The sequence below is a fragment of the Jatropha curcas genome, chromosome 11 (genome assembly GCF_041381405.1).
Source record: "Jatropha curcas cultivar XTBG-Jc1 chromosome 11, XTBG_Jcur_1.0, whole genome shotgun sequence".
Classification (NCBI taxonomy): domain Eukaryota; kingdom Viridiplantae; phylum Streptophyta; class Magnoliopsida; order Malpighiales; family Euphorbiaceae; genus Jatropha; species Jatropha curcas.
Genome location: NC_143161.1, coordinates 4,242,295 through 4,270,142, shown reverse-complemented (window position 1 = coordinate 4,270,142; position 27,848 = coordinate 4,242,295). Strand labels below are relative to the sequence as shown.

General features: G+C 32.3%; 5 protein-coding genes across 7 annotated transcripts; 2 read left to right on the top strand and 3 right to left on the bottom strand.

Annotated features, from left to right (window-relative positions):
- The first annotated feature begins 85 nt into the window (after positions 1-85).
- MMZ1 (MMS ZWEI homolog 1) lies at positions 86-4,161 on the top strand. Its single transcript, XM_012216902.4, has 5 exons — positions 86-249; positions 2,258-2,397; positions 2,963-3,088; positions 3,171-3,297; positions 3,925-4,161. Exons 1-5 carry the CDS (start codon positions 222-224, stop codon positions 3,981-3,983), a joined length of 480 nt encoding a protein of 159 aa, XP_012072292.1. The 5' UTR covers positions 86-221; the 3' UTR covers positions 3,984-4,161.
- Positions 4,162-6,446: 2,285 nt separating this feature from the next.
- Positions 6,447-9,371, top strand: LOC105634110 (putative peroxygenase 4). Of its 2 annotated transcripts, XM_012216901.4 has the most exons (7): positions 6,447-6,642; positions 6,758-6,856; positions 6,965-7,050; positions 8,341-8,435; positions 8,683-8,808; positions 8,890-9,036; positions 9,214-9,371. In XM_012216901.4, the coding sequence occupies exons 1-7, from the start codon at positions 6,456-6,458 to the stop codon at positions 9,221-9,223; spliced, it is 750 nt and encodes a 249-aa protein (XP_012072291.2). In that variant the 5' UTR covers positions 6,447-6,455; the 3' UTR covers positions 9,224-9,371. The 2 variants fall into 2 exon arrangements, with proteins under 2 accessions (XP_012072291.2, XP_089572483.1); XM_089716357.1 differs by lacking the exon at positions 9,214-9,371 and having other exon boundaries at positions 8,890-9,040.
- Positions 9,372-9,443: 72 nt separating this feature from the next.
- On the bottom strand, positions 9,444-13,123 carry PUX2 (plant UBX domain-containing protein 2). Its single transcript, XM_012216900.4, has 3 exons — positions 11,839-13,123; positions 10,826-11,104; positions 9,444-9,874 (listed from the first exon to the last, which is right to left on the bottom strand). Exons 1-3 carry the CDS (start codon positions 12,766-12,768, stop codon positions 9,641-9,643), a joined length of 1,443 nt encoding a protein of 480 aa, XP_012072290.1. The 5' UTR covers positions 12,769-13,123; the 3' UTR covers positions 9,444-9,640.
- A 1,700-nt stretch (positions 13,124-14,823) lies between these two features.
- On the bottom strand, positions 14,824-16,707 carry LOC105634108 (uncharacterized). Its single transcript, NM_001308713.2, has one exon. The coding sequence runs from the start codon at positions 16,267-16,269 to the stop codon at positions 15,877-15,879; it is 393 nt and encodes a 130-aa protein (NP_001295642.1). The 5' UTR covers positions 16,270-16,707; the 3' UTR covers positions 14,824-15,876.
- Positions 16,708-19,430: 2,723 nt separating this feature from the next.
- PDLP6 (plasmodesmata-located protein 6) lies at positions 19,431-22,022 on the bottom strand. Of its 2 annotated transcripts, XM_012216898.4 has the most exons (3): positions 21,136-22,022; positions 19,912-20,034; positions 19,431-19,715 (listed from the first exon to the last, which is right to left on the bottom strand). In XM_012216898.4, the coding sequence occupies exons 1-3, from the start codon at positions 21,860-21,862 to the stop codon at positions 19,705-19,707; spliced, it is 861 nt and encodes a 286-aa protein (XP_012072288.1). In that variant the 5' UTR covers positions 21,863-22,022; the 3' UTR covers positions 19,431-19,704. The 2 variants fall into 2 exon arrangements, with proteins under 2 accessions (XP_012072288.1, XP_089572606.1); XM_089716480.1 differs by lacking the exon at positions 19,431-19,715 and having other exon boundaries at positions 19,877-20,034; positions 21,136-22,016.
- Positions 22,023-27,848: the final 5,826 nt, after the last annotated feature.

Genomic DNA, 27,848 nt, shown 5'->3' with positions numbered 1-27,848 from the left:
ATGCGCGGTAGAGGCTTGAGAGCAGTGGAAGTGGACCTGGGGACTCGTGTGAAGTATTACGAAACAGTTAATCGGACGCCATAGGCCATATAGTATACGCTCTTTTATTATCACATTCACCTCTGATAAAGTTCTCTCTTTTTGCTCCTTTTCATCGTTCCGTCTGCTCTAGCCGAAGGAAACCCTAGCCTTTTGTACTTCGATTTAGCATTCAGTAAGCAATGGGCTCCGAAGGATCAAGAGTTGTTGGTAAGTGAATCTCGAAGGAAACACCCTAGATTTTTCATTTCTGTGATTTGTAATTTTAGTTGACTTTTGTGTTTCAGCATTCTGTAAGTGATTGCGTTTGTTCACTGTAGTGATGGTTGAGTTTCTTTCGCTGGATTTTGTAGAAAATTAGTTGATTTTTTATTCTTAATTGGGAAATAGTTACTGATATGAACTGTAGGGAGCTTTCGGTAGTGAACTCTCGGTGGTTAATGAAATTAGTTATGGAAATTTTGTTTTTTATGCTATGGGTTAAAACATTGGAGAATTGTGTACATGGATGAACTAGTCTCCGAAGAAATGAAAATAGGAATATTATATAAATGAAGGAAGGGAATTTTTTTTTCCAATTTTTTGTAGTTTGAAGTTTGAAACTTGATTGAAATCTGTCCTGCCAATTAATTGTCTTGTGGGATTGATTCATTGAGCCGGTGGATCATGTATCATCCTTTCTTGCAATGTGCAACCTGTGAAATGATCGAAGGTGTAGATATTAAATAAACTTATAGACAGCTCATGTTTAGGACTTATTTATCTTTTAGTATATGATTGTAATGTTAGAATGATTGGAAGTGCTTCAGCCAAGTGTGCTTGGTTGCTCTGGCCATTGGAAGTACTAATCTCCCAAGCTGTGCTGGGACCACAAGTCAAAGAATTAGCCGGTAACTCATAGAGAGTGGCTGGGTTATGGGAACCATGGGTTGAAGACCTCTCTCATGGTAACTTATTAACGTCTCACTATTTTGGTGAGGAAAAAGTTTGAAATCATTTAACTCGTGATTAAAGTATTTCCTTCTTTTTCTTATGTATTATCCTCTCTTCAATGGAATTATATTCTTATCTTGTGTATTTAATGCGGTTGGTTGGTGCATTTATATTCTCCAAAATAAATTATATCAAGGTATGAGCTTGGGTAGCTCATTTAGATTATATTTTATCAAGCCACAATGTTTAGTTAACACTAAATTGAGAATTCCTAATGCAAATAATTCTTTAAGTATTTTTTTTAAGTTTAGTAATCATGGTTATCCCCTTCACAATTTTTTTACAAAATGTATTTAAAATTTTTCTGGCCTATACTTTGTTTGCATTGATATTAATTTAATCAGAGCGGATATTGGAAACAAAAGATTTGTATAGCCGACCCCAACTAGTTTGGAAATAAGGCTTAGATGTTGTTGTAGTAAGCATGGTTATCACTGTGTTTCCTAAGTTATTTTGTCTATGAAGTCTTTGAAGTATGGGCTATTATTTGGTATGCAATATTTTTGTTCATGACGTCGATAATGTTTTCAAAGACTAATTAAACTTTGATACTCAGCTCAACTTTAAGAATACCAAATTAAGAATTAAGATCAATTTCCTTTTATCTAGTTTACCATTGTTAGAGCCATATTCTTTGTGAAATAATGTAACTAATAAATAAATAAATGCCAAAACTACAATCTAAGTTTACCATTACATGTTGGAGATCTGGCAAGTTGCTGAAAGTTGTAAAACTATCAAATGAGCTGCCTTTGTTTCTGGATCAGAATGAACGGCATGCTGTTTTCTGTGTAAGTGCATATATCACTTCTTTTGCGTCTGGGGGTGACCAATATTCTTGTGTTGTAAGAACACAGAAGGTTTGTGCTTTTTACCACCATGACATTTAGTTCTTTAGTATCCCCACAATACTAGATCTTCAAGAAATGAAAGCTGCAATATCTACAATCTTCTATGCTTTTCTCGTAAGCTTCTTTTTATCTCAATCTGGTATTTATTTGAGTGTTTAGAACTTTATTTGTGCATTTAATTGGGATGAATTTCATAGAGTTGATTCTTGGTATGGTTCATACGGCCTGAGGAAAATAGAGTAGATTTGTCTTGTGTCAGCAATTTTTTAACTTGTTCCTCGTACATAGGATTACTTCTTGTTATTGTTGGAGAATTCCTAGGATGTGTATGCTTGAGGTATGATTATATGGCTGACTTTTTTCATCAATTGTAGTGCCTAGGAATTTCAGATTACTGGAAGAGCTTGAGAGAGGGGAGAAAGGAATCGGAGGTGGAACTGTTAGCTATGGAATGGATGATGCTGATGATATCTACATGCAATCATGGACGGGAACTATAATTGGGCCCCCAAATGTATGAAGTCTTTTTTGTCACCTTCGTTTTTGTAGTCTCAGTTTGGTTGTGCATGCTTGTGCACTAGCAGCTTATGAACTTGTTTCGGAAGTCAAATTGATAACTACAATGGCAAACTATGATTTATGCTTTCAACTCTTTTTCTTACAAATTGATTGATTACCCTGGCAACTAATATTAGGGGTCAAGCCTTGCTGGATGAGTGAAGTATCCTTCTCATGTTCAAATATGTATCTGGTTACTGCATAAATTAAAAATTACTTATCCTTCATTCTCATTGTATCACGTTGATCCATTCATAAAACTGCTGAACTCCTGAACCCTTTTCAGGTCAAGACATGCATATCTACTTGTGTAGACTCACTTGTTCTCAGTTATAGCATTATCAAAGAAATCATCCCAATAGGGGAACAGCCGTTCTTGACTAAACATGGCAAATTTCCATCCATAGATTGTGTCAATGACTTGTTGGAATCCATTGGATGTGTCCTCTCATAATTGCTATGCTTGATTTTCATCTTTTTTCCGGAAGAATAATACTGTATTTACTTGCGGTGCTTACCAGACTGTGCATGAGGGTCGTATCTACCAGTTGAAGTTGTTTTGTGGAAAGGATTATCCAGATAATCCACCAAGTGTAAGGTTCCAAACTCGGATAAACATGACCTGTGTCAATCCTGAAACTGGAGTGGTAAGAAATGTTATTTTACTGTTCTTTTATGCTGTAATTGTGATTGGCATGAAATTAGGCTTATGGTTGACTAAATTAACAGGTCGAACCTAGTCTTTTCCCGATGCTTGCTAACTGGCAGAGAGAGTGCACGATGGAGGACATATTGACTCAACTGAAGAAAGAAATGATGTCACCACAAAACCGGAAGCTTGTGCAGCCTCCTGAAGGTTTGTCAATGTTTCTGCCTTGCTACTGTTATTTATGCTTTCTATTTGTTGTTGATTTTCTAAACAAGCATGATAGGTTAACTTAGAGACGCAAAGTGGAGACTTAAGGAATTACTAGTCAGATGAATATAAGTTGGACCATTTTATCAGTGGGCATTTCAAGGATGATTAATCCTCTGGAGTCTTGAGGGTCAAATTGGTTGAAGTTAACTGATAGGAATGGTTGTTAGATAGATGCTTCAATGTGAAATTGTAATGAGAAAGTGTACAGAAGAAATTTCTTCTTTGATTGGAGTCATTACATTAGCTAGTAGGGAAAGTAGGGGGTAGCACTGTTCGGTTTAGATAATTTTTTGTCATTTGAACTATGGATATCAATTAACAATTTGGTTAGGTAATTGGTTTTTCACGTTTATCAATTGCTCAGATTCATTTTCTTTCAAAACAACTCTTTTCTGTTTCAAATAAGATTTTTCATGGAGAAGCGGCAGATTCCTATTACCCCATGAGTGAAATTGTAGGACATAGAGCCATAAACATCTTTCTGTTACTACACATGATTATGTTGCTCTGACAGTTTCATGAATGTATTTCTGGATGTGTAATCAAATGAAGTTGCAATTGCAGGAAATGAGGAGGCAAGGATGGATCAAAAAGGGTTAGTGCTAAAGTGCTGTATTCTCTAAGTTATTTGAAAATTGTATGAACAAGAAATTGTATATAGATAAGTACACTCTTCCTCCCACCGGCTTTAGCTCCTGAAATATATAATCTTGTGTATGAGAAAGATGACCTTTAATTCCAGCACATGGTGGCTAAATAAATTAAAACTCAATGAACTGTGAACTCTTTCACTGTTTGATATTTGCTTGTGCTAATGGTAATACCTGTAAATGAGCATGCTCTTCATTTTTATATTTTTTAAATCCTTGTATGCATTTATTTGCTAGTGCTTTCGGAATTGATTCTATACAGTTCACAGATTCTATACCCTTTGCATTATTTGTTGTGGTTTAATCATATCATGCAATTTTTTAGTGTTTGTGTTGCACTGAAAGGAAATGCAATAACTTGTAGTGTTTGTTTTTCTCATAACAAATAAATAAATGTTTGGTAAAACATTTCAAAATTGTGCGTGATCTCATTTCGGTATCTTGAATTTTTAGGCTCTATTTGACAAAACCGTAATGGATGTTAATGTAGTGAAAGATATTTTTAGTATAAGATTCACACAAGAAATGGTCGAATGCATTTAGGCACATGAATCGTACACAAAGTCATTTGAACATTTAATTTTGTTTGTATTTATTCAATGTGTCAATTTTCGTTATACTTATTTTGTATAACGTATTGGAGATAAACCATATATCATTTTTCAATTATTATATATATCTATATATGATGCAATTGAAGTTATCTGAGTTTTTGAAAATGACTTATGTCCAAACAAATTAAGTTCTAGTTGAAGAATTCAAAATCATAAAGATTGTAGTACTTATTTTCTTCGCATCCTGTGTTAATTGAAACTGAATTAATATTTCTATTGAAATATCCATATAATTACTGTATTTATGTTGAAAAATTGTTGTTTATGAAAGATTGAAAATGACTCAGATGGGATTAATACTCATTTGTGCTAAATTAATAAAATTGATAATTTTGAAAATTTTTTCTTCATTATTAAAAAACTTATTACTCTTATCTGAGAATATCCAATTTGTTCATAAAAAAAAAAAAATTTTGTTAAAAAATGCGTAATGTTAATCACGTGGGGAAAATTAAAGCCGTTAGAGAAGAATGGAGGTGATATTAACAAGGTTAGGGGAGTGGCGTAAAAGGCTTATTAATAAAATGAAAAGTAGGTGTTTGTTTATGCAAAGCAAAAGCAATTCTTTCTTTGCTTTGCATTCACATTCCATGTCGCAACCGACTTTCCTTTCTCCGCTAATTCTCTACTTTATGCCGTTTCTTTCTTTCTAATTCCTAACAGCTTTTCTTTTCTATTAGAACTTACCAACTTTCTTTTCTAAAAGACAAAATAATTCTCATCCTTTTCATAATCAATTCTTCTTATATTAATTAACATTTCCCCTATAATAACTTTATTTAAGCCTTTTCCTTTTTCAGCTAATTATTTTTTACAATATTTTAAATAAAATATTCTTTTCAATAAATATTACCATTACAAATTTTATTTTAAAAACCATCCATAAATTAAACTTTGAAACCACCACACCAATTTCCATTGCAAAATTAAAATAGACTCATTTCAGGTATTTTAATTTTGTTATATTATTTGATTTAATAGTGTGATAATATCGAGGGCATGGATGCCTTCATGCAACTGAAAAGAATCCCCTTGTTCACCGTCATTATGAAAAGATAAAACAAAATTAAGTACCAAAAAGGGGAAAAAAAAAAAACACAAAAACAAATTTGATAGGGCAACCGAAAGTTCCTATGGTAGTAGAATGCAAATTGCAGTCATTTATAGTACAATCTTTTCAAGTTTCCTAAACTCACCACAAACAGAACAAACAAGTTTTTATTTTCAGAAATTGCATATCACAGCTGTTCCCTTTTTTTTAAACGTAGAGATTTGGTTTTTGTGATCGCAAAGGCCAAAGCAGCACAGCGGACGATACATTACCGGAAACAAGATGAACAGAAACTTCCTTCATCCAAAAAAGTTAAACTTTTTTGTTTGTCACGAAGAGAAAAAAAAAATTACCGTTTTACCATCTGTTAAAATATTTAACTTCGTTATTATTGAAAATGAGAGCTTTTTCAATCTGTGAATAGTCATGTTATGTATGCATTATTTATAGCGCTTATTCAGCCAACTATTTTAAAAATCTACATATTTTATAAAGTTCACATTTAGAATTTCTAATAAAATAACTCTAACTCTAATTGAAGCAAGCAATTTCACTAAAGCATTTGAAACTAAAAGTTTATTTAAAAAAAAAAACTAATTAGTTATTTTTCAATTTAAAGAATTTAAAAAAAAAAGGAAAAAAAAAAGTTTTATCCATTACCCAACTGGTTTAGTAATTAGAATTATCCAAAAAAAAAAGAAAATAAAAAAAAAGGGCGCCTTTGATACACGTGTCTACTTCATCTTATAAGTAGCAGTTATGTTTCAATCAGCAAACCGTATGTTAAGAAAAAATCATCCAAATCACATCACTCTCCTCTTTCAAGATTCTTTCGGCCATTATTTTCCGTTTTTCTCCTTTCAAATTAATTTTCTCTCCAGCCAAACACAATCACCTCTCCATCTCTCTCTTTGCCTAACCTTCCAAATGGCTTCCCCTCCCATAACAAACGACAAGCAACAAAATGGTATGTACATCAGTACATGTATATAACTTTTTAAAATCCTTTTTTCTCTTTCAACAAAAAATTTTAAAAAAAAGTTCACAAGGAAATAAGAATTTGCTGGTTTTATTTGTTGTAGTAAAATTTGTACCAAGTGAGCACAACGTTCTGCAAAAGCATGTCCTCTTCTTCGATAGGAATCAAGACGGCGTCGTTTATCCATGGGAAACTTTTCAAGGTACGCAGTATATGTGTTTTTTTTTTTTTTTTTTAATATATATAATTATTTTCATTTTTCAAATTTTCGTTTTGATCTGTTTAAACTGAAAATTGTTTTGGCGAACAGGTTTTCGTGCAATCGGGTGTGGAATACTGTTTTCCCTTGCCAGTGCTGTTTTCATTAACATTGGCCTGAGCCAGAAAACTCGCCCTGTACTATTTCTCTCTTTATGTTTTTACTCCTTTAATCACTTATTATTAAAATTCTGATACAAATCATTATAATATGATAAAATAAATTAAGTAAACGACAGAAGTCAAGTAGGTCTTTCTTTTTTGGGGGGTGGGGGTGTATATTAGGATAAGTTAGTATTAGAAACTTTGTTAATTAAAATATTAGTTCACTTTAATTTTAAAAACCTAATTAATAAGTTAATCACGTGTTGCTTTGTACGTATGTAGTATTGGGAGGTAACTTTGTTAATTAAAATATTAATTTATTTTAATTTTAAAATCCTAATTTATAAGTTAATGGTGTGTTGCTTAGCTGGTAACTTTAACTTTCATGGAAAGTTGAAGTCTTAAAGTTTGAGTTGTTTCCATTAAAATCATTTGATTATTAGATAATGAAGGTGTTGTTAGGGAAAGGATAAGCTTTCCTAATTGTGAATGCAACGCAAGGCCATTAACATCCGCTAAATGTTATAAGGAGGATGATTCCTTTTTTTTTTTAGAGGAAAGGAAGATGATTCATAGTAATGTTTGGAATAAGTAAATTGAGGAAGTGTTTTTTCAGAAAAGTGCATAAAATATTTATATTTGGTTTCCATTATCAGTTTTAGTTCTCGAGAAATAATCATTCAACTTGTCTTGTAGTAGGGAAGGGAGTTTTTTAAAATTAGCTGTATTTTTTTAGTTGAGGATATATATTTATCAATTTGTCATATTATTTAAATATATTTAAATTTATGTTATAAATATTATTGTCTTTTGTAAATTATTTTTCAGAAAATTATTAATCACATTTAAATTATACTTTCTAAAAAATAATTTAAAATGCATCATAAAAATATATTTTTCAAAAAATAGATTATTTTGAACTAAATATGTCTTAGTTTGGAAAGAAGAAAATTTTCGGTATGTACAACTTCTACAGAGACACGTGTGGTCATGTTATCTTCATTAGTGGCAAGTGTTTGGCAACAGTTACTATCAACTCTGTCTTTTGCTCTGCTTGACAGATAATAAATTTATATTTTAAGTGAAAAATAATAAAAACCAGTATATTGTTAATTATTCTTGCAACTATAATTATATAAGTAAATATATTCTTTAATTTTTTTTTTCTCTCAATATGTAGTTTCTTATATGATTATCAATAATATCATACGTAAGAAGAGTATAATTCGTTTCGTTTAAGCATTTATTTTAGCTGACTAATATTAAGATCGGCTTTACAATTATGAAATATATATTGATCGATTGAATTTTGATAAATTACAGGGGAAGACTCCTTCTCTGTTATTTCCTATTGAGATTAAGAACATTCATAAAGGCAAGCATGGAAGCGATTCTGGTGTTTATAGCAGGGAAGGAAGGTATATAATCTATTCCTTCAACTACTATCACATTTATTCTTTATTTCCTCCCAAACTTCTTGACAGCTAAACACCATGAAGAATCTTTCCTTTTCATTAAATATCTGAAAATCATTTTAATACGAATGCTTTCTGACATGGTTTCTATTGTTTCAAAGAAAAGAAAAGAAAAGAGATTCTACAATTTCAGTTTTTTAAAATGAAAAATTCTAAAATAATAATCGAGTGTTTATTTAACTTTTTGTAGCTTTATTAACGAGAAGTTCGAAGAAATTTTCCGCAAGCACGCCCGTTCACACAAAGATGCCCTAACATCAAGCGAGTTGATGCGAATGCTAAGAGAAAACAGAGAGCCTAAAGATTATGCGGGATGGTCAGTTTCTGATTTTTTTTTTTAAAATTAATCTTATTTTCTTTGTATGCTGGAAATTAATTAATTAATTAATTACTACAGGATTGCGAGCTGGACAGAGTGGAAAACACTGTACATGCTATGTAAGGATAGTGATGGATTGCTTAGTAAAGAGACAATCAGAGCTGCTTATGATGGAAGTCTATTTGAACACTTGGAGAAGCAAAAGCAATCGGCTAAAAAGAAAGCGTAATTTGTTTTATTTCATTTAACTATAAATAATGGCTCTAATTAGCTTTGCCCTTTTTGGTATTTTCTCCCTTTTTTTCTATATATTTAGAAATGGAGAAATTTAACTATTGAAATAAAGGGAATGTCTTGTTTTATTTATTTATTTATTTATTTATTTTTATTTTTAATATGCAGTGTTATCTGAAAACGGCAGTGGTAGAATGGAATTTCTGATTGGCTGCAGTTGATGGATGTTCTAGAGTGCTGATTGTAAAATTAATTGATATTTGTGTGTTTATTGTATTATAGAAATATTTTAAAATTAATTGCAAAATTTATTATTATTATTATTATTATTATTATTATTATGTGCTTGTTTACAGCAGCACATGAGAATTTAGGGGACCGAAAAATAAAAACAGAACTTCTAGGGGCTGAATCTGTATATTTTAAAAAATATTATGAGTACAAGAATAGAATACACACGTCTTCTTGGCAAGTATAATCTATATTGGGGAAGAATCAGAGATAAATTACAGTTAAATGAAAAATATAACAGGAAAAAGAGCAAAACTGAAGATTTATCAACATTTGACATATCCCCAAATGCACTTCTTCTGAATCAATTGAGCGGTTCACTAATCTGAAGAAGTTCATTACAGAGCCCTGTGAAGACAGAGGAATCGGTTTCAAGAGGTCTGAACTTGATGAGAGCCGAAGGAACCAAATCCTCATCCTCTAACGTAGAGGCTCTCTGTCCTGCTTCAGGGAAATGAGGGATTACTCGCCTTTTGACCAGAACTGGATCTAACAGCTCAAACTCCAAACTTGGATCTTTCAATGATGAGCTCACAAACTGAAAATAAAAGACAAAGTTGAATCATAAAGAAGAATTTGCATACACTGACATGAGTTTAAACATATACACAAATATTCTAGTTATAGGCAACCAAACATCCAAAACACAAGACGAAAGAAGACACGACTCACATTCATAATCTCTTATCCCAAGTAAATAGGAAACTACACAATAAAAAAAACAGCATTAAATTGAATAAAGTTAATTCAGGGATCACTACCAGCGCCACTTGATTGCAATTGGAAGAAGCAATGGTTCACTTTGATACCAATTGTTTTGACTTCGGGAAAACCATATCCCACAAGCTAGCAATTGAATTGGAGAACCAAGTTCATATAAATCCTACATTGAGTTTTCATACTTCCAATGTGGGATCCAAGACAAGGTATGGTTTTCTTGCAACTATGATCTAACACCATCCAAATCTAAAGAAAAGATTGATCGTAAAACAAGGGAAAAAGAATTCAATACCATCACAACTACAATGCCATAGTCCAATAAACATATCCTGCCAGAACCTAGGAAGAAAAATTCGGCGTGGGTCCAAAAGACAGTAAAATAACATCAATATGGCATCCAATCTGAATAGAAAATATCCCACTGAAACCCAGGACAAGAAATTGCAAGTTCATTAATAGCAAACAAATTTGAAATGATAAAAGAATTTTATATGACGAGTTCAGTTATCTTTCATTCAACTTCAGCTAACTAGACCTTGCAAGAGTGCGAAACCAAAAGGTCCCCCACCATCACCAGACCTAGTGCCCCTCTTACAGCTAGCTGAATTATGTAACAAAATCTCATCATAGGGTTGTTGACAGCATATTACATGCATAATGAAGAGGTCATCAACTTTTAGCAACCACCATGGTGCTTATACTTTTTATTCCCAAGCACGAGTAGAATTTAAACAACTAAGCCATTTATAGAATTATCTAAAGAACTCACCTCGTAGAGAGCAGTAGTTTGCTCCCAAGGAGCAAAGACACCCTGAAGAACCACTCCGTCAGGAAATTGAATACGTATAAGGGTCCTTTTGTATCTCTTCCTGGCAGCTTTTGCCTGCTTTTCTCTGTAAGACTTAGGGATCAAAAGCTGCGATTCTGCAATCTTTTTCTTCCTTGCATCTGCTTCTCTTTTCACCTCATCAATAGACAGATAGTAAAATGAATCCGGTAACTCAATTTTTGCTGCTACGCTTTCAGGGACGGAAAAGAAGACTCGGATCTAGCGGCCAAATGAGTGGATTAGAATGCCATATAGGCTGTTAGAACATAATAAAAAAAAAAAAAATCATGCCAAGGGAGCACAAATAGATAATTCAGGATAGCCAGAGGAAGATCAGCTTCAATGATCAAAAAGAAAGGGCCACAAGAAACAGCTTAGCTGTTTATCATAATTCTACTTAAAATGGTTAAATATCATTTCTTAAGTAGAAATTTTATTAATAAACAATCATATTCATCTCAAGAAATTAAAATTTTGAGAACAAGGGACAAGACCTTGAAAGAAAAGAATAGTTAATCCATACCCTCGTCCTTTTCCACACCCTTCCCCAAAACAAACACAGAGAATTTCCTTATATCTTCATAAGGTCAAGTTAATTGACTCGGCAAATCTTACATGTGATTCAAACTTGTAGGCTTCTGCATTGCATAAACTTCTAACACCATTCACATAAGAATCAGCCATATCAACGGACTAAATTAAATTGAAGACATGAAGTGCCACAGCAATGTGCATTCTCCATTGGCAACTTTTGAGTCATGTTTAACTTACAAATATATGTCATACTTTTTTCATTACTAAAATTTGTTGTAATGTTTACTCAAACACTAACTTAACAAATACCTCATATAATTTCCGCAAAGCACAAGTCATGGTAAAATATTATAATTACCACAAACTAATGGTAATTTTTTGACTTTCATTAATCAAACACTGGCAATGATTTCACGTACCTGCCTGTCAATCTTCTTTGGCTCAACCTGCTCCTTTGTCCCAGCTGAAGCAACAGAAGGCTTATCCTGTATCTTTGACGCCTCATCCTTTACCGGCTTAGGTTCTAACAACTCAATCACCTTATTGATCAATCTAATCCTCTCCTCATCAGGCACCTCCAAAACTGCCCACATTTCTCCACCATCTTCCTTCAACTCAAACCCAACAAATTCCAACAGTTCAATCCCTCCTGCAACCTCAGTAATAGCTTCCCTGATCTTTGGGTTTCCCATTCTAATCTTCCTAAATTTTGCATTATCTGGTTCCTTGACAATATTTGTAAACAGTCTAAGCACAACTTGAACAGACCCATCTGGTGTCTTCCCTGATAAATATGCATCAACGACAGAAGCCTGTAATTCACTTTTACCACTTGATTCTACCAGCTCATTTTCTCCATCAACTACACCATTGTTAACATTATTATTATTGTTATTTACACAACTTTCAACATGAATAGACACATCTCCTTCAGATCTAAATGACTGGCCACAAATTGGGCATTCAAACGTATTAAGTGAATAACCATTTTGAGATCTTTTACCTGTGGTAATCAACGAGTCAAATGGATCAAACCCACCTCCGGAATTTCGATTTGGAGTCGGGTTATTAACCGAATCAGGTTTGATTTGTTCAAAGTTGGTTGTTTTTTGAGGCAAAGGTTTGCAATTTGAAGTAGAATTGAGCGAAGGAGGGTCTGGAGTTGGTTTTGGATTAACAGGCTGAGAATAACGAGTATGAATCGGGTTAACGGGTCCTGAAGAAGAAGAGGAACCCGAACCACCACCCAAGACTCGACCTTGGCCTTTGAACTTACCAGAAGAAGAAGATTGTAATTGGGTATTCACTTTCTTCATGAAACCCTTGAACTTGTCTTTCATATCACCCATTTTTTTCTTGTATTTGAGAGCTTCTAATTACAAAATCAATAGCCCGTAAATAAAAATTCGGCTAATTTGTTCTGTGTGGAATAATTACACAAATTAATGGAAAGAAATTCAGTTAAACAAGTGAGTGGATAAGGAATTAGAGGTTTTTGAGTTGGAGAAGGTTTCTTTATATGCTAAGTAATTGAATTTTCAAAAAAAACAAAAATGAAAGGGCAAAAAATATAATTAAATATATAACGACCCAAAGCAGAAGCGGAGAATTTGGAGGAAAAACTGGCAGGGAGGTTGACTTTGGAATTGTAAGCTGGAACGGAATTATTACTTGGCAAGAGCTTTTCTGGCGAGTGCCGCTGTTCGTATCTGTTCCCATTGATTTTACGCGGTGCTTTGTCAAGCAGACCATCAAGATTATGCCACGTCAATTGTCCGGGCCCGGTATATCAGTGGGCTCCTATCCGACGAGAAACAGTTCCAACGCGTGGGGTTTGGGCAAGGGAGTAATTATACATTATGAGACTTGAGTGAGAATGTTTCAGGTCGTTTGCAATTGACAGAGAAACATGCCGTCTCTACTGGACGGCAAAATGTTTTCCTAAAGCGTCTACTTCGGGTTTTAAAAAAATTACAGGTAGTAAAAAGTTCCACTATAGCGGTTAAATCAAGGTTATCCTTATCGTTTTAATTAAGAGTAAATTATTTATGAGTCCTCCGAATATACTTAACTGAAATTTTATTTTCAGAATTAGTTATATAATTCATTATATTACTTAATTTTTCTATTAAATTTGGTTTACTGATGAAAATTAAATAGTATGATGGGATAAAATTGAGGAACTATATAATTAAATAATAAAAATAGAAAATTTTGACTAGCGTGTTATGCTGATCAGATCATGGTTATCAAGAAGAAAAAGAATTTGAGGGGAAAACATTGTCTTCCATATTGAGTATTATCTGTATAATCTGTATAAAAGAAAAACATATCTAAGCGCTACTACTTATACTATATACAGTATGGTGTTCCCTCGTCACAATAGATTATATAACCAAGTCTATAACTCACGTGTAAGTCAGAACTGTAACTAACTCTCATTTGATATTTGGGCTGGGATTAATAATTTAGATTTGGGCCTGTTAATTAAAAACCCAACTCTTTCTCCTTGTATCCAAAATAAACCCTAATCAGGTTCAGATACTAAATAGTAATTCATTTTTTAATGGATTTTACATGCTGCATAGCTGGTGTGTACATTTACTACCTAATGTAATAAACCTGAGAGACTATATAATCAAATTTTTTAAAATAGGAATTTGAATATACTCAGAAAGTAAATGGTAATTCACCCTTTAACACATGAATCCTATTACAAATACAATTGCACCTTATTTTCAACCGAAAATGTAACTAGGATTAGGGTTAATATTTAAAAAATAATTTCACTTGGGACTCACGCCTGTGATTAGTTTAAACTCAGTTAATCCCATAAAAAACGGTCATCAAAACTGTGTTGTTTTCCTTGAAGAAAATATTCCCAAAAATTTAATATTCTATAAAGCATAAAATTTTATTTTAAAACATAAAAACCAACTTTGAAGAGCATCGAATCTGCTCATGCTACGGATAAATTGGCTGTGTTTGACACAACTCAAAGCATAGGTATTCGATTTTATTTACTTTCTTTTGTTTTTTCCCTCCCCCTTCTCGTTGGCAATAGCTTTGAGTCCATTTATATGAACGTCTTCGGTTATTCAGTTTAACTAAATTCATCCACATGATAGACAGATTCAAGTCAGACTACTTTCGTCCCCAACTCTTTTTTAAACAAATGCAATTTATTGAGTCCCTGACCGTCTACATGAAAAGAGGATTCGAACAGCCTTCATGGCCAAACAGTTGAATTCCCCCCCAAAAACTACTCTCTCCATCAAGAAGTCCAACCTCCCACCCCTCAAATTACAATTCTCCCAGTACCCTCCTTACACAAGGAGAGAGGGCTTCACTGCTATATGAGGAATAAGAGGTCAAAGAAAAGAGTTTTGTAATAACACCAAGTTGAAGGCTTTTCAGAATGATGGCTGTCATAGTGGAGAAGATTTGTAGAGACTAGACAGACAACTGTTTAAAGATTAGTTTTTTATCATTTCAATTTTATTGCCAATGTTCTTCTGTCCCTCTTTCTCCTTTTTAAGTATAAGCATTCGAAATTATTTAACAAATTGCAAAATTTGGCAAGCATTTAGTAAAACATACACATGAATCCCTTATTATTTATCCTAAAATCATTGAGAAGGTCACATAACTTTTAATTGCATTGCACTTTAGCCCTTCTGCTTAAATATCAAAATTTTACACAATTTTTTCTGACGGAGTACCTGGTTTAGATCAACCAATACTGGAACTGCTAGAGCTGTTCCATTTAACCCTAGAATAAAAAAATCATATAACTCCTTGATATTATTTCCAATATTCTCACGTCTATTCAAGAACACACAAAGCTGCCCATTAGCAATTAAATCTCTGCGGGTTCAAGCTTCTTCAAATAGCAAATGAATGCTCATAACTCATTTTGCTCAATAGCTGATCCCAATTTGTAACCAATTCCATAGACTCTATTCACTAAAGCAAAAATATAGTTACATCCAAGCTAAAATTAACTGATTGTTCAGAAGCTAGAGATTCCTTGACAATACTCAGTGGAAGAGCTAATATTCCAATTGATCCCTCCCTTATTGAAAAATAAACCAAGCAGCAAAACTGATTCACACATAAAATTTATTGCTCATTTAACTACCCTATTCACAGCTCATTGCAGGAATGTATAGAAACAGTATTACAAAAACTTCCCAATAATGATCAATTCTCAATCAAATTAGCATTTTCATAAACACAGCTCTGAATTTTAATCAAAATGAGAAATCACAAGAAACATACAAAAAGCTTCGAAGTGATTAAAAGGGCTTTCATATTAAGATCAACATCCAAACACAACATAGTGCCCTACACTAGTACCGTCAAGATTTCAGATAACCGTGAAATATCATAATAAATAACACAAAATTCAAACAACAAATCCACTTATCTCAAATTGACAATTCATTGTCACATGATCAATCCTTGTTCTTGAGCCTCTCGATACGCTGATTCAACTGCTCGATCTTGACCACTAGATTTGTAACTGAATAAAGCAACCAGTAAAAGACAAGTGCCGTTGCAATTAGAAGCGCGTTCCTCTGACTCTTCATGATGGATTTCTGGTGGCGGAGGTGCTCAGACGGCGTGCAGGAATCTGCCTCGCAGCTCGGGCGCGTCTCGTATTTCCAGTAAATATCCATAAGAAGGAACAGACAAAACGGCACCACCGACAGGAACGGCTTGAGGAGATTACGAGTGACAGCGATCAGTCCCCTACGGAGTCCATCGAGGCCTGGGATCGTAAGGAGAAGGACCATGATCGCTTCTGCGCCGGCAGCGTAGCCAAGGACAACCCACTCAAGTGCCATTTTCAATAGAATATGAAAATTGGAAACCCTAGATCCAAGTCTGAACTTTGAAGCCTTGTTTTGAACTTTCTTTTCCTTCCTTACTCAGGAGAAGAATCTTAGCTGATAGAAAATCGTTCGTTAAAGGGCGTGAAAAATCGATTAGCTGCAAAAGATAATACGTGTCAGAAGGATCAACGACGGACATTGCTGACTCCGCAAGAAGTATAGTATTGCTGGGCCAGATTTGAGCTGGCCCAAGTAACTTTAGGCTTTTATATTATTGTACAATTGTACTCTAGCCCAGGTTGTCAAAATTTACTGGACCACCTAATCCAGCAATCGCAATTGGGGCCGATGAAGCCCAATCTTGTCCTATGTAACCCAATCTGATGAAGACTATAGAATAGACAAGATGTCTTTCAGAATATGCTCGCCAACCTTTTCCTTATTGATTTTTCTTTGTGGCAATCATCTCATTCTCATTTATCTTCGAACCAAGAGGAATATCACTGGAACCTTCGTGCATATACATACATATATACCACTTTATTATAAAAGTTCATAATAAAAGAGAAAAAAAAAAAAAAAAAAAGGCACTTGTGGCAATTTTGACATTCAAGGTCATTTTTCGTTCACCTACAACTTCTATTATCGAATAATATTAATAATCCAAAAAAATTAAAAAGTCAATTGTACCACAAAAAGTCCACATTTGAAAATAGGTTCCAGTAGCTTCTTTTTCATTGTCATTTTCATATTTTGCATGCAAAGCAATTATTTAGTGTATTATAATAAGCTAGACAGTTACCCCCATCTATGAGCTGCCTATGTTTCAACTCTTTTGTTGAAAAACGAAAAGCTAGCATGTACATCTTCAGCTTAATTTATTGTTTGTTTATACTATCTATATTAGTAATTTAGGCTTTTTTTTAAAATATTTTTCAAATATTTCATTTATAATATTTTCCATTGTTGGTTTGTAATATTGAAATTTCATATTTTAAAATTTTATTATAAAATATAAGAAAAAAATATAAAATTATTAAATTATATTAGTTGCCCATTAGACAATGGCTAATCACCAATATTAGTTAGTAGTGAACGATAACGATGGGTACTAGTAAGCAAAGGATGAATGAATATGTATTTATAAAATTATAATAAGTTTCTCGTATTTAAAAAATATTTTTCTTTCTTAAAAATAAAGTGTTGATATTTTTGTTATTCTTTTCACAATTTATATTAAAAAAAAAAAAAGAAAACAAAAGGGTTTTTGAGGGTAGAATCAAATTCACATCATTCTGTTGATAAAGAAACTTTTGGAGGAACTAATTTATTCTAATAGTACCTTCAAAAAAGTGGTAATAAATTAAATCTTGCACTATGAAATTCTGCTTTTGAACATCTTGACACAAGTAAAGGGACAAAGCAAAACTCATTATTAAAATTAAGCAAATCTTCTTAATACTATTATTAAGAAGATTCATATCAATAGTTAATTATTAATTTATTATTTAAAGCTTTGTAGTTTTGTTATCTGCCTCCTCAAATTGTTATGCTTATTGTCACTTTCTTTCCTCCTGCTCCCCATTACCCCTTTAATTGAACTTTTATAATTTCTTTGGCCTTGATTTTTGTTTCATTAATACAAAACTAATTGGCTTTTGAGTAAATTAACTAGGATATTCTTTACACTTTTTTTTTTTCATTATGAACTATGAATTATTATTTTTTAAATGGTATATACCTATTATGTTTGTATATATATATATATAGGAGAAAGTGGGAGAATCTTTCAAATCATGCTTGTGAAAGATGGATTAAAGTAATGGTGGCAAGGAATAGATTGGGACAACCCCACATACATAAAAACTTCCAAAAATTTAAAAGCAAGACCTAATAAAGAAAGACTAGGTTAAATCAATATTGGATAATTGATGAGAGAGAAGCAATTCTACACCGTTCATGAATATATCAACCACTAATTATCATGGTCCTAATTATATTTGATAGAAATAAAAAATGGATGAGAAGATAAATAGAACGTATTGATATAATTTTTTTCTCTCTCTTTTAATAGCATAAAAGCATGTATTTATCAGATAGATAAAGTAATTATTGTCCCATTCCAAATGAGAGACAAAATTATTAAATACCGAATAAGTATCTTTTCTTTGATGGAACATGATAGATTCTTTATTGATTTGTAACATTTGGTATAATTGTCTATGTTTAATATCTTTGATTTATTTATTAGTCTATCAATATCTATTCTGATTGTCCCCTTTAGCTTACTGATTAATTCTTAATCTAAGCCTAACAAGTAATAATATATATGTAAGTTTAGTGAGAGTATTGTCTTAATAATTTCTGATCATAATTAGCTGAACTTTTTAAATACCCTATGTTGTTCTTCGACTCTAGACAATTTAGTCAAATGTGAGTTGGCAGTTTGATTTGCATTTGAAAAAGTAAATATATTCTTGTGATAATGAAATTAAAATCAACTTTACCGTTTGAAAAAAAAAAAAAATAATAGGTAAGAGTAGCTCAAATGATTATACAGGCTTGATTTCAATTACAATTTCCGCAGAATTAAGAATTTCATATATGAAAAAAATACTTACAGAAAAAAATAATTACGAATTTCGAAATAATATTAATTTCGTTTACAATGAATTTCGAAATGAGATTACAAATTAGTATAATACCAGAAATCAAAAAATTAAACTATTTACATAAAAAATGTTAAATTTTATTATCAATTCATAAGGAATCTCACTTTACTATTAGGTTAACAAAATTAATTCATAAGGAATCTGAATTGTGCTATTAGGTCAATAATGGATCATAAAGTTTCATACTTGGACAAAAAAAAAAAAAAAATATTGAAGACATGATAGCACAATGAGATTTGAGACAAGAACATTAGGGTTTTGTTTTAATACAGATGAATTGACAATGAAATGTAACAAGTAGTATGGTATAACTAACTTTTTAATGAAAATCAAACTTTAATGTTCTAATAACACCCAGCCAAGTGCACTAACTAGAGCACCATCATAAAAAGTACTTTCACAAAAGTGTAATACTGTTTATACAAATAATTGATTAGAAACAAATTAAAACTAACAAATAATTGTTAAGTTGATGTATGAGAAAGAAAGAAAGAAAGAGAGTTTGTAATCTTTAGATTTGTCACCTTATTGCAAACTTTCTTTTTCACTTGTTTCAAGACAATCTATTTCCAGACACATCTTTATATCTACCCTTTCACAGACTTTCTTTTTTAGAGGGAGATAAGAAAGGAACTTCAAAAAAAGAGCTATGGAGGAGAGAGAAAAATTAAAAGTGAAGACCATATTACAAAAGTGGAAGCATACATGGCACCATAAGCAAAGCAAATTACCAGAGAGGTACAGTACAATTCCTGATATGTCCACAAATTTTCTATCATTTACCACCTGCATATTGAAACAAAGCACAAAATATAATATTTAGTTCTAAATAGAAGAGAAAAGAATGTCATTGAGCAATTCTTATTAAAAAAGTTTAAACTCTATTTTACAAAAATTTTTTAAAAAAGAAAAAGAGGAAAGGGGGTTTTGACATTGAGAGAATTAAAAGAAGCAAAAAGAGATCATAGGAATGGGCTCTTACCTTTTTCTTTTTCACACACTTTTCTTAAGAAAGAAAGGAATACAATGAGCAATGCAACCCCAGCAATAAGTCCAATTAATATTGCAAGTGTCTTCTCTATCTCTTCATCATTATTATTGTCATCTACACCAAAACAAGATTTAAAAAAAAAAAAAAAAGCAATTAGATGGCATGAGATTAAAATATCATAGCAGAATTAACAATCATAAGTTAATAATTATCTACATGGAGCATCCTTTTTAGGGTCATGGGTGCATTTTACTTGCTAGATAGAACTTGGTTTACATGTGAATTAGAAAGAATGCAAATGATTACATCTAGTAATTAGGTTTTCAATAAGCTAATCAAGCAAAGTTAAGCTAGCTATAAGAACATTGCATTTCCAACTAATTGGGACATTGTAGTAATTTTAACATCATTTGAGTAATGATGTTATCATTTTTAATTGTTTAGATTCAAACACTTGGAACAATCAAATCATGACTTATGGCCATTATTACTTCACATTTGCATTGGATTCTAACTATGATTCCTAATTAATTAGCCACATTAATCCACAATGTGGGCCCTTAATTACTTATATTATCACACAAATTCTCTATAGTTAGCACTTTTTTTGCGTGCTTAAGGATAAGAAGGTGCAAAAAATTTGTCAACATATATATCTCATCACATTCAACTTAATTGAACATGAGACCCTTAAACTCAATAGAATTTCACAGATCAAGTGTTTAAATTCAAACCCATAATTAACTTTTAATTAACAGCTACATTATGTGATAAAAACCCAAATTGTTAAAGCATTTAATTAATCAAAATTAATAACCCACATAACCTTCAACAAAACCATGCCAGATCAAGTACTTGCAAATCAAATTCACCTTCCACATGTAAGCCTTAATTAATGAAGTAGAACACAGCAGGAGGGTGTTTAATACAAACAAACACTCACTTTCAATATCCCACTCTCTAATATTAATACACACAGCATTAAGAGAAAAAAGGAAATTTAGAAAAGAGAAGGGGCTTCTTGAATAATTTGAACTCACCCAAATCTCCATGTAAATTATAAAACAGGCACACAGATTATTTACATTTTAAGGTAAAATTCAGAATTATTCAAGAATGGCCCCTAGTACTAAATTCCCACTAATTGAAACCAAAGCATACTTAACCAAAAACCAGAAATCTGAAACCACCACCCAAGGCGGCGAAACCGCTTACCGTTTCCACCGTGAGAGTGAGCTCCACGCATCGAGAAACGGACGTAGCATTTCGCCAAAAACATGTCCCCAGAAGCGGCGGCGGGGTCGCACTCAGTTTTTAGCCGTTCGACGGCGTCCGATAAGCAATCCTGGCACTCGCTCGCACTCAAATCCTGTACACACTGCGCCACACCGTAAATGTCACCGGACCCACCAACTCTGTAAGGCTTGTAGGACCCATCACTGGCTCCTAAGAAGCCCAATACAGCATCACGTCTGGTCAACGCATCAGATGCATACCCGATCGACGGACCACATTTCTTCAACACCAGAGTCTTGTCCTCTACGCCTAAAAAGCTCATATTATCATACTTAACGAAGCACCCATCGAGTTGTAAAGCGCCACCGCACGAGTCAAGACAGAGAGTTCCGAGTTGACTCACGGCGGTTTGAACACAGCGAGCACAGTCGCCATTGGAGAGGTCTCCGCGGCATTGAAAAAGGCCGTAGATAGTGTCTTGCGAAGAAGAAGGACTTTGAACGGTGAAATTGTTGTAGTTGGTGAAAGTGGCTGAGTTAACAAGGGAAGTGAGTAGCGAGTTGACGTTTGACTCGTAAGGAGAGCCTGAGATGTACTTTGGCTGTGAACATCCACCGAAAATGAAAGACTCGGTAGAGGAAGACGATGAAGTTGTAAGAAGGGAGATTGATAGAAGGGAAATAAGAATTGTTATTGTTACAGACATGTTAATTTCCTGAAAGAAAGATTGAAGAGTTTTGATGTTGCAAATGATCACCGTACTCTTTTTGTGAGTATCTAAGTGAGAGAGAGTTCCCGCAGAGAAGGTGCGTGGTTGTTGCTTTGAGGAGAATTTACGTAACAATAGGGGAGGTGTTACTTGACCTTCGCATATATTATTGTTGCTTTCTGTTTTCTTGAGAATTTTTTTTTTTTTTTTTCTCTCTTTTCAGGTCAAGTATAATTGCCACTCAGAATATTTATTTTATTTTATTATAGAAATATAACAAAAATTCACAATGCCACAGCTAAACCACTTTAACTTATAAACACCCGAAGATAGTTTGGTTTCTACTAATTAAATCTCAGTCATCGATCGAGTTGCAGAATCATCATCACCAAACAGCTAACATCTAAACGTCTACTAAATCAGCTAATTTTGTGAACACACCGTCCGTGTTTGGGAACCGGTTATAGTTGACTTGAGGAACATAAAAAATGGTCCTATACGTCTAATTTTTTATGGAAATCAAATCACTTGCATAAAAGTCACTAATTTGATCCATCTTGTATCACTTCAGTTCTCTTCAACCTCACCTATCACTTTGTAATTGGATTACTAGAGCTCAAATCTGGTTTTGCTCCAGATTAAATTAAAACTTACTAGGGCTTAAGTAATTTTTTTAAAATACAAAGTTTAATCCAGATGAGGGAAAATGTTGAAACTTCAACTTGGAATTTCATTTATAAATTATACAAACAAATTGAAGGGAGAAGGTGAAGTTTCTATTTATAGCCATTGACAATGACAAAGACAGAAAAATATGTAAAAAAACCTCTCCTTTTCTCTCTGTAACAACCATGTCATCGCACCCGCCAAAGCAAAACGACAGTAACTATTTACAGAGGTCATTTTAGCCAATTCGAGAACTCGTTGCAAATTGCAACGACTAGATGTTTTACATCTCTACTATTTTGATGCATATTATCTAAATATATATTCAAAAAAACTATACATTTACAAAACAAGTAGTCATGAATTCAATTCGATCCATTATATATAAAGAAAATTCACTTGAAAGAGATCCCAACTTCAACGTTTAAGGAGTAGGTCGATGAGATTAGTCTTCAAGGCAAAGGGATACTCTTTTTTTTTTTTTTTTTGAAAGAGTAAAACTCACAGCCTTTCATTCATTATCATAAATCTCGAACAAACAATGAGGAATATAATTCCAGATACGTAGATGCTCAAAGTGAATAGAAGCTCGAGCTAGGGTATGCGCCTTTAAGTTCGCTAGGCAAGGGATACTCTTAGTACACGAAAAAAGAATAAATGAATATATTATAAAATATTGGGGCAAAGAACATTTTCTTCCTTTAAAAAAAAAACATTTTCTTACCTAAATTAGATGCATAGATTGAGGCTTTTTTTTTTATTTTCCTTTTCAAAAATAAGTATTAGATGAGGGCTCAATTACTTCAGTATCAATTGAAACTTGAAAGTGAAAGAAGTTTGTCATTGCTAATATGCCATTTTAATAGTTACAAAATCAAATCCTAATCACCTGAAAATAGTTAAGAGGGTTTTAAATATCTAATTATTGGATATAAAAAAAGGATTATCATCCTCAATGAAATGGACTAAGACAATTAGACAAGGTGGCCGGCCGTCCTCAATTTAGGCATGTCTTCTATAGATAGATAGCCATTGTCGTCTTTACAAAGCAAAGAAAAGGTTTGTTGGTTACAACTGTAAAAAAGACATCCTTTTATTCATATACACAGAAGGCAAGATTTAGTGCCCCCTTTTTTTTTTTTCGTTTTCTATTTGTTTGACATGTTTTCAATCTCAAACCCAACAAGATCTTATCGATATCTGAGCCTTTTTTTTTCATTTCTTTTAACGTTTACCCACCTAATTGTTGACATCAAATCTGATTAGTGAGAGATGACTTTAATTAATTAATTTTAGTTGTTAATTAATTGTTGGATCTTGTTTTGAAATAATGCTGATGCGATTAACCTTTAAAATTGTACCTCAATCGGAACATAAATTACCAAGATTTTAGCTATTGGCCTTGAGCCTCACTCTTTATGGTACATTGATGCAACATATGAAAGTGCGAGGAAAACAACCCTTGTATGACAAGGGAATGCATGGTCCAATTTCAGGATTGGTGCCTTGTAAATTACGAGTCAGTTAAGAACCAATTCAAGATTTTCAAGATTCAATTTTCATATAATTATTAATTTACTACATTATGCTGAAAATCTATAATCTGGGAATCTTAATATGACTGTATCAAAATTTATTGATATTATGATTATAATTTTTTATTTTTTATACAATCAAATAGTCATTGAATGATTAGGCTATTAACGAAAAGATACATGTCATTATTAGATTTATTTTATGACTGAATAATCTTTTCTATTTTATATCAAATATTCTAATTTCAAATGGCATAGAAAATTCTTTTGTCAGTCAATGATCATACATGTTGGAGACTTGCTAAAATTTGACTCGAGACTTTGAAAGGAAGAATACCCCATGAGACTGAAAATGAAACTGGTGATATCCCCTTTTCCCGTTCTTGAAGACCACGGAAACTGTATGTGGTGGAGGAGCAAGAAATGGGAATAAATATAGAAAAAGAAAAGGAGATCAATCAAGAAAGAAAACGTAGAATGAGGGGAATAAGAAGAGAAGGTCACATTCAATAATTAAAATGGAACTATTTTTTTATACAATATATATAAAAAATAAAAATAAAAGAAACGAGTATTTGTCTATGCCAAAAGGAAGGCCACTTTAGGTTCTGTGTTTTGGCTTAACCTCCGACCAAATGGTTGTCATTTTTCAGTTGAGATAAGGTTTCTTATAGCTCCATATGCTTTGCAATTTTAAGCTATGGTTAGCTTGGTTTTTTGTTGGTTGCTAGATCGTGCAATGTCCGGTCTTCATAGCTGGCCAATCTTCTTCTTGCCAGTTCTTGGTTTTGTCTATTTTACATCATTTTCTCTCTGTTTTTTCTTCTTGTTTCTTCTTGTTTTATCTCATCCATGTCTTCGTACAACCGAATTTTGAATGGAAAATTGTGCTGAACCAATGTAAATTGATCAATTTTTCCAGTTTAATTCAACTTCATATTTCCTCATTTTTGTCTCATGTAATCTAATAGAAATTATTAATTTTATTTAATAATTTCAATTTATAAAAATATATAATTTTAATTTTTTTTCTCAAATATTTATAATTTGTAAGAAATAACATACCCAAGTGTCATGGAATTAGCAGCTAGGGTTTAATACAAAGTAATGATTGAAAGGAATAATAATCCAACTCCAAGCTTAGGATGAGAAGTCACCTTCCAATTTCCTCTCAATCCATCACCAACTTGTCAGCTCAAAATTTGACATTTAATCAAGAAATGGCAATTACTATAATTGCCAGTACCAACCCAACTTGCTTTTTAGTAATTTTTTTTAACAACCTTAATCATCACTAATCGGGAAAATTTCAGAAATTGTGAGACAGCAACTAATTACGAAGTTGCATGTAGCTTCATGTAAAGTGATCGAATTCGAATACTTCCTATTGTCTGCGTCGTTACTATTAAATTAAGCTTTAATTACAGGCAGAAAGTTGTTTTGGTTTGTTAGAATATTCTTAAATATATTTGGAATATCTAAAAGGTAATTAAAATATTCCAATGCAATGATCACTCGTCTAAAGTTACCTACCACTAATTACTTCAAATTACTAATAAAAATACAACTCCAAGGAAGAGAATGTTTCGAACCTTGCTGAGATTTTTGAATTTGGGCCCAGGTCGGCCTGGTTAGAGTGGACATGGGCCGACTCAAGTTAGTACTCACTAAAAAAGAGACTGGAATTATGGATTGACCCAGCCCAATTATTTATAAAAAAAAAAAAAAAAAAAAAGTAGCGTTTCTTCTTATTTTACTATGCTCATTAGAGATTGTGAAGCTCCTCTTCTTCATTTCATTTTTTTTTTTTAATTTAGGAAGCAACAAATCAAGTTGCTCTTCTTCCTTAGCTTTAAATATTAATAATGTGAGCTGAGTTACTTATTGATTTGAAAAAAATAAAGAACAAAAAGTACTGTCTGAATAAAGTATTGTATTTAGAAAGTAAATATTAAATTTGTTACTTCGACTTGATCGCAATATATAGTTTATATAAAAAATTGAGTTTTTAAATTAATTTTAATGGAAGCTTTTAAATAGAAGACCAATAGTCTCATTTATAAATTTATTAAATAATTTATGTATATATTATACATTGCAAACAAGTTGAGAGCTTAAGTTAAGAATTATTCATTATTCCTTGTGGTTATGATGACAAAAATTTTCATTTCTACAAAGAAAATGAATTATAATAATGACTAATAAGCAAAATCTTGAGAAGCACATCACGCGGAAAATCGTTTATTGGATCTGTAATAATCTTGATAAAAGCATCAGAACATGGGCAATTGGACATGTGACAAAAAAAAAAAAAAAAAATCATAATTGAAGAATCAAAGGTAGCATATAATGGGCCCAATAACAGAGAATTGAAAGGCATCCAAGATGTAATTTTCCTAAAATAGCCCAAAAGAAGATTGAGCATGAACATGTGATGCTTGCTCTAAAAAGCTCTATTAGATATGAAAATGAAACCAAAGGAAGAAAGGAAATGTGGCATTTGCTAGTTTGGAAAACTAGACATGAAAAGAGGATACTCATGCTTTGTTGTTTGGTTCCAAAGGGTTTGATAGAGAAAGGGCAGGAAAGCTTTACCTTCAAACACATGCAATGCACAATTGCTTTTTGTGAATGACATGTGATAGCTTTCTTGACAGAAATTTGACCTATTTTTGCTAATTTATCCCTATGAAACTATTACATCTATTTCATAATATTTGTCACGTTTGAGAAAATAACTTGTTTCAAAATACTTGTCGCATTTGTGGTCTCAAGGAGTAATAAATATTTTTTTCTGTGTTTACCTTTTATATATGACCAATAATTATTGCTTCAATTTAATGGTTTTCTTAGAGAATTAGTATTAAATTAAGAGTAATCTAGTCAATTTATTCAATAATTTATTCCAACTGAGACAAATTTAATATTTTTTTTAGGGAACATGAAATTTCAAATGTAACAAATATTATAAAACAGAAGTAGTATTATTAAGTGTGGGCATTAAAGACTTCAAATCTCTATTGATTAGGAAGTTCCCAATTTGAATTTTGTTGAAAGTGATGTGAATTGCAAAATATATGTTAGGAAGAAGAAGAAAGAAAGTAAATTTAATAAATTAAAAAAAAAGAAAGTAAATTTATTCATATATAAAGCAAATATATAGAATTAGATAATAGCTTTGACATAGGTAACAAATATTAGTAACCCTAATCTCAAAAACAAAATAATCTGACCAACAAGTTGGCGAACGTTATTTATTGTTCCAATCTTGACAATTTATTAATTATCATTTGTTTATAGTTTTTGAGCTACTTTGGAAAATTTTGTCTTGTGGTCCAATTAAAATTTGCGAATGAGATACATGTTTCTAAGTTACAACTACCAGCAAATTTTGCTCAATCATTAATCAATTAATCAAACCCAAAAACCAATAAATAATATTAATTGCTTAAGTAAGCTAAAAACAATTAATTCTTCTTAACACACCAATTATTGGACTTGGTTTTTTTTTTTTTTAGCTAAGAAATTATCAAACTCCCGAAGAACCATCCTCAACCCACACTCCCAAGAATAACTTAGATACCTTCAAATAAAGTCCCATAGCTCAGCCCTTAGAACTGAAGTATGGCCACCAAAACCTCCCATAAAAATCACACGTCACAGGCCCCCTCCAAAGCACCACCACCATTGGAAATTAGTGGGTAATAAATATTTTTAAATTATATTATACTATACCTTAGTCTATATAAAATTTTAAATTTTTTAATTTTATTTTATTCTCT

What these genes read in the sequence shown, in the direction of transcription:
- PUX2 (XM_012216900.4), bottom strand. Translation starts at nt 12,768, where the DNA reads ATGGGTGATATGAAAGACAAGTTCAAGGGTTTCATGAAGAAAGTGAAT. An exon ending in CAAAGAAGATTGACAGGCAG is followed by an intron (nt 11,105 to 11,838) that starts GTACGTGAAATC and finishes TTTGGCCGCTAG; the next exon opens with ATCCGAGTCTTCTTTTCCGT. An exon ending in AAACTACTGCTCTCTACGAG is followed by an intron (nt 9,875 to 10,825) that starts GTGAGTTCTTTA and finishes TTTTATTTTCAG; the next exon opens with TTTGTGAGCTCATCATTGAA.
- MMZ1 (XM_012216902.4), top strand. Translation starts at nt 222, where the DNA reads ATGGGCTCCGAAGGATCAAGAGTTGTTG. An exon ending in CGAAGGATCAAGAGTTGTTG is followed by an intron (nt 250 to 2,257) that starts GTAAGTGAATCT and finishes CATCAATTGTAG; the next exon opens with TGCCTAGGAATTTCAGATTA. An exon ending in TCAATCCTGAAACTGGAGTG is followed by an intron (nt 3,089 to 3,170) that starts GTAAGAAATGTT and finishes CTAAATTAACAG; the next exon opens with GTCGAACCTAGTCTTTTCCC.
- LOC105634108 (NM_001308713.2), bottom strand. Translation starts at nt 16,269, where the DNA reads ATGGCACTTGAGTGGGTTGTCCTTGGCTACGCTGCCGGCGCAGAAGCG.
- PDLP6 (XM_089716480.1), bottom strand. Translation starts at nt 21,862, where the DNA reads ATGTCTGTAACAATAACAATTCTTATTTCCCTTCTATCAATCTCCCTT. An exon ending in TCACTCTCACGGTGGAAACG is followed by an intron (nt 20,035 to 21,135) that starts GTAAGCGGTTTC and finishes GTTTTGGTGTAG; the next exon opens with ATGACAATAATAATGATGAA.
- LOC105634110 (XM_012216901.4), top strand. Translation starts at nt 6,456, where the DNA reads ATGTTAAGAAAAAATCATCCAAATCACATCACTCTCCTCTTTCAAGAT. An exon ending in TGAGCCAGAAAACTCGCCCT is followed by an intron (nt 7,051 to 8,340) that starts GTACTATTTCTC and finishes GATAAATTACAG; the next exon opens with GGGAAGACTCCTTCTCTGTT. An exon ending in CCTAAAGATTATGCGGGATG is followed by an intron (nt 8,809 to 8,889) that starts GTCAGTTTCTGA and finishes TAATTACTACAG; the next exon opens with GATTGCGAGCTGGACAGAGT.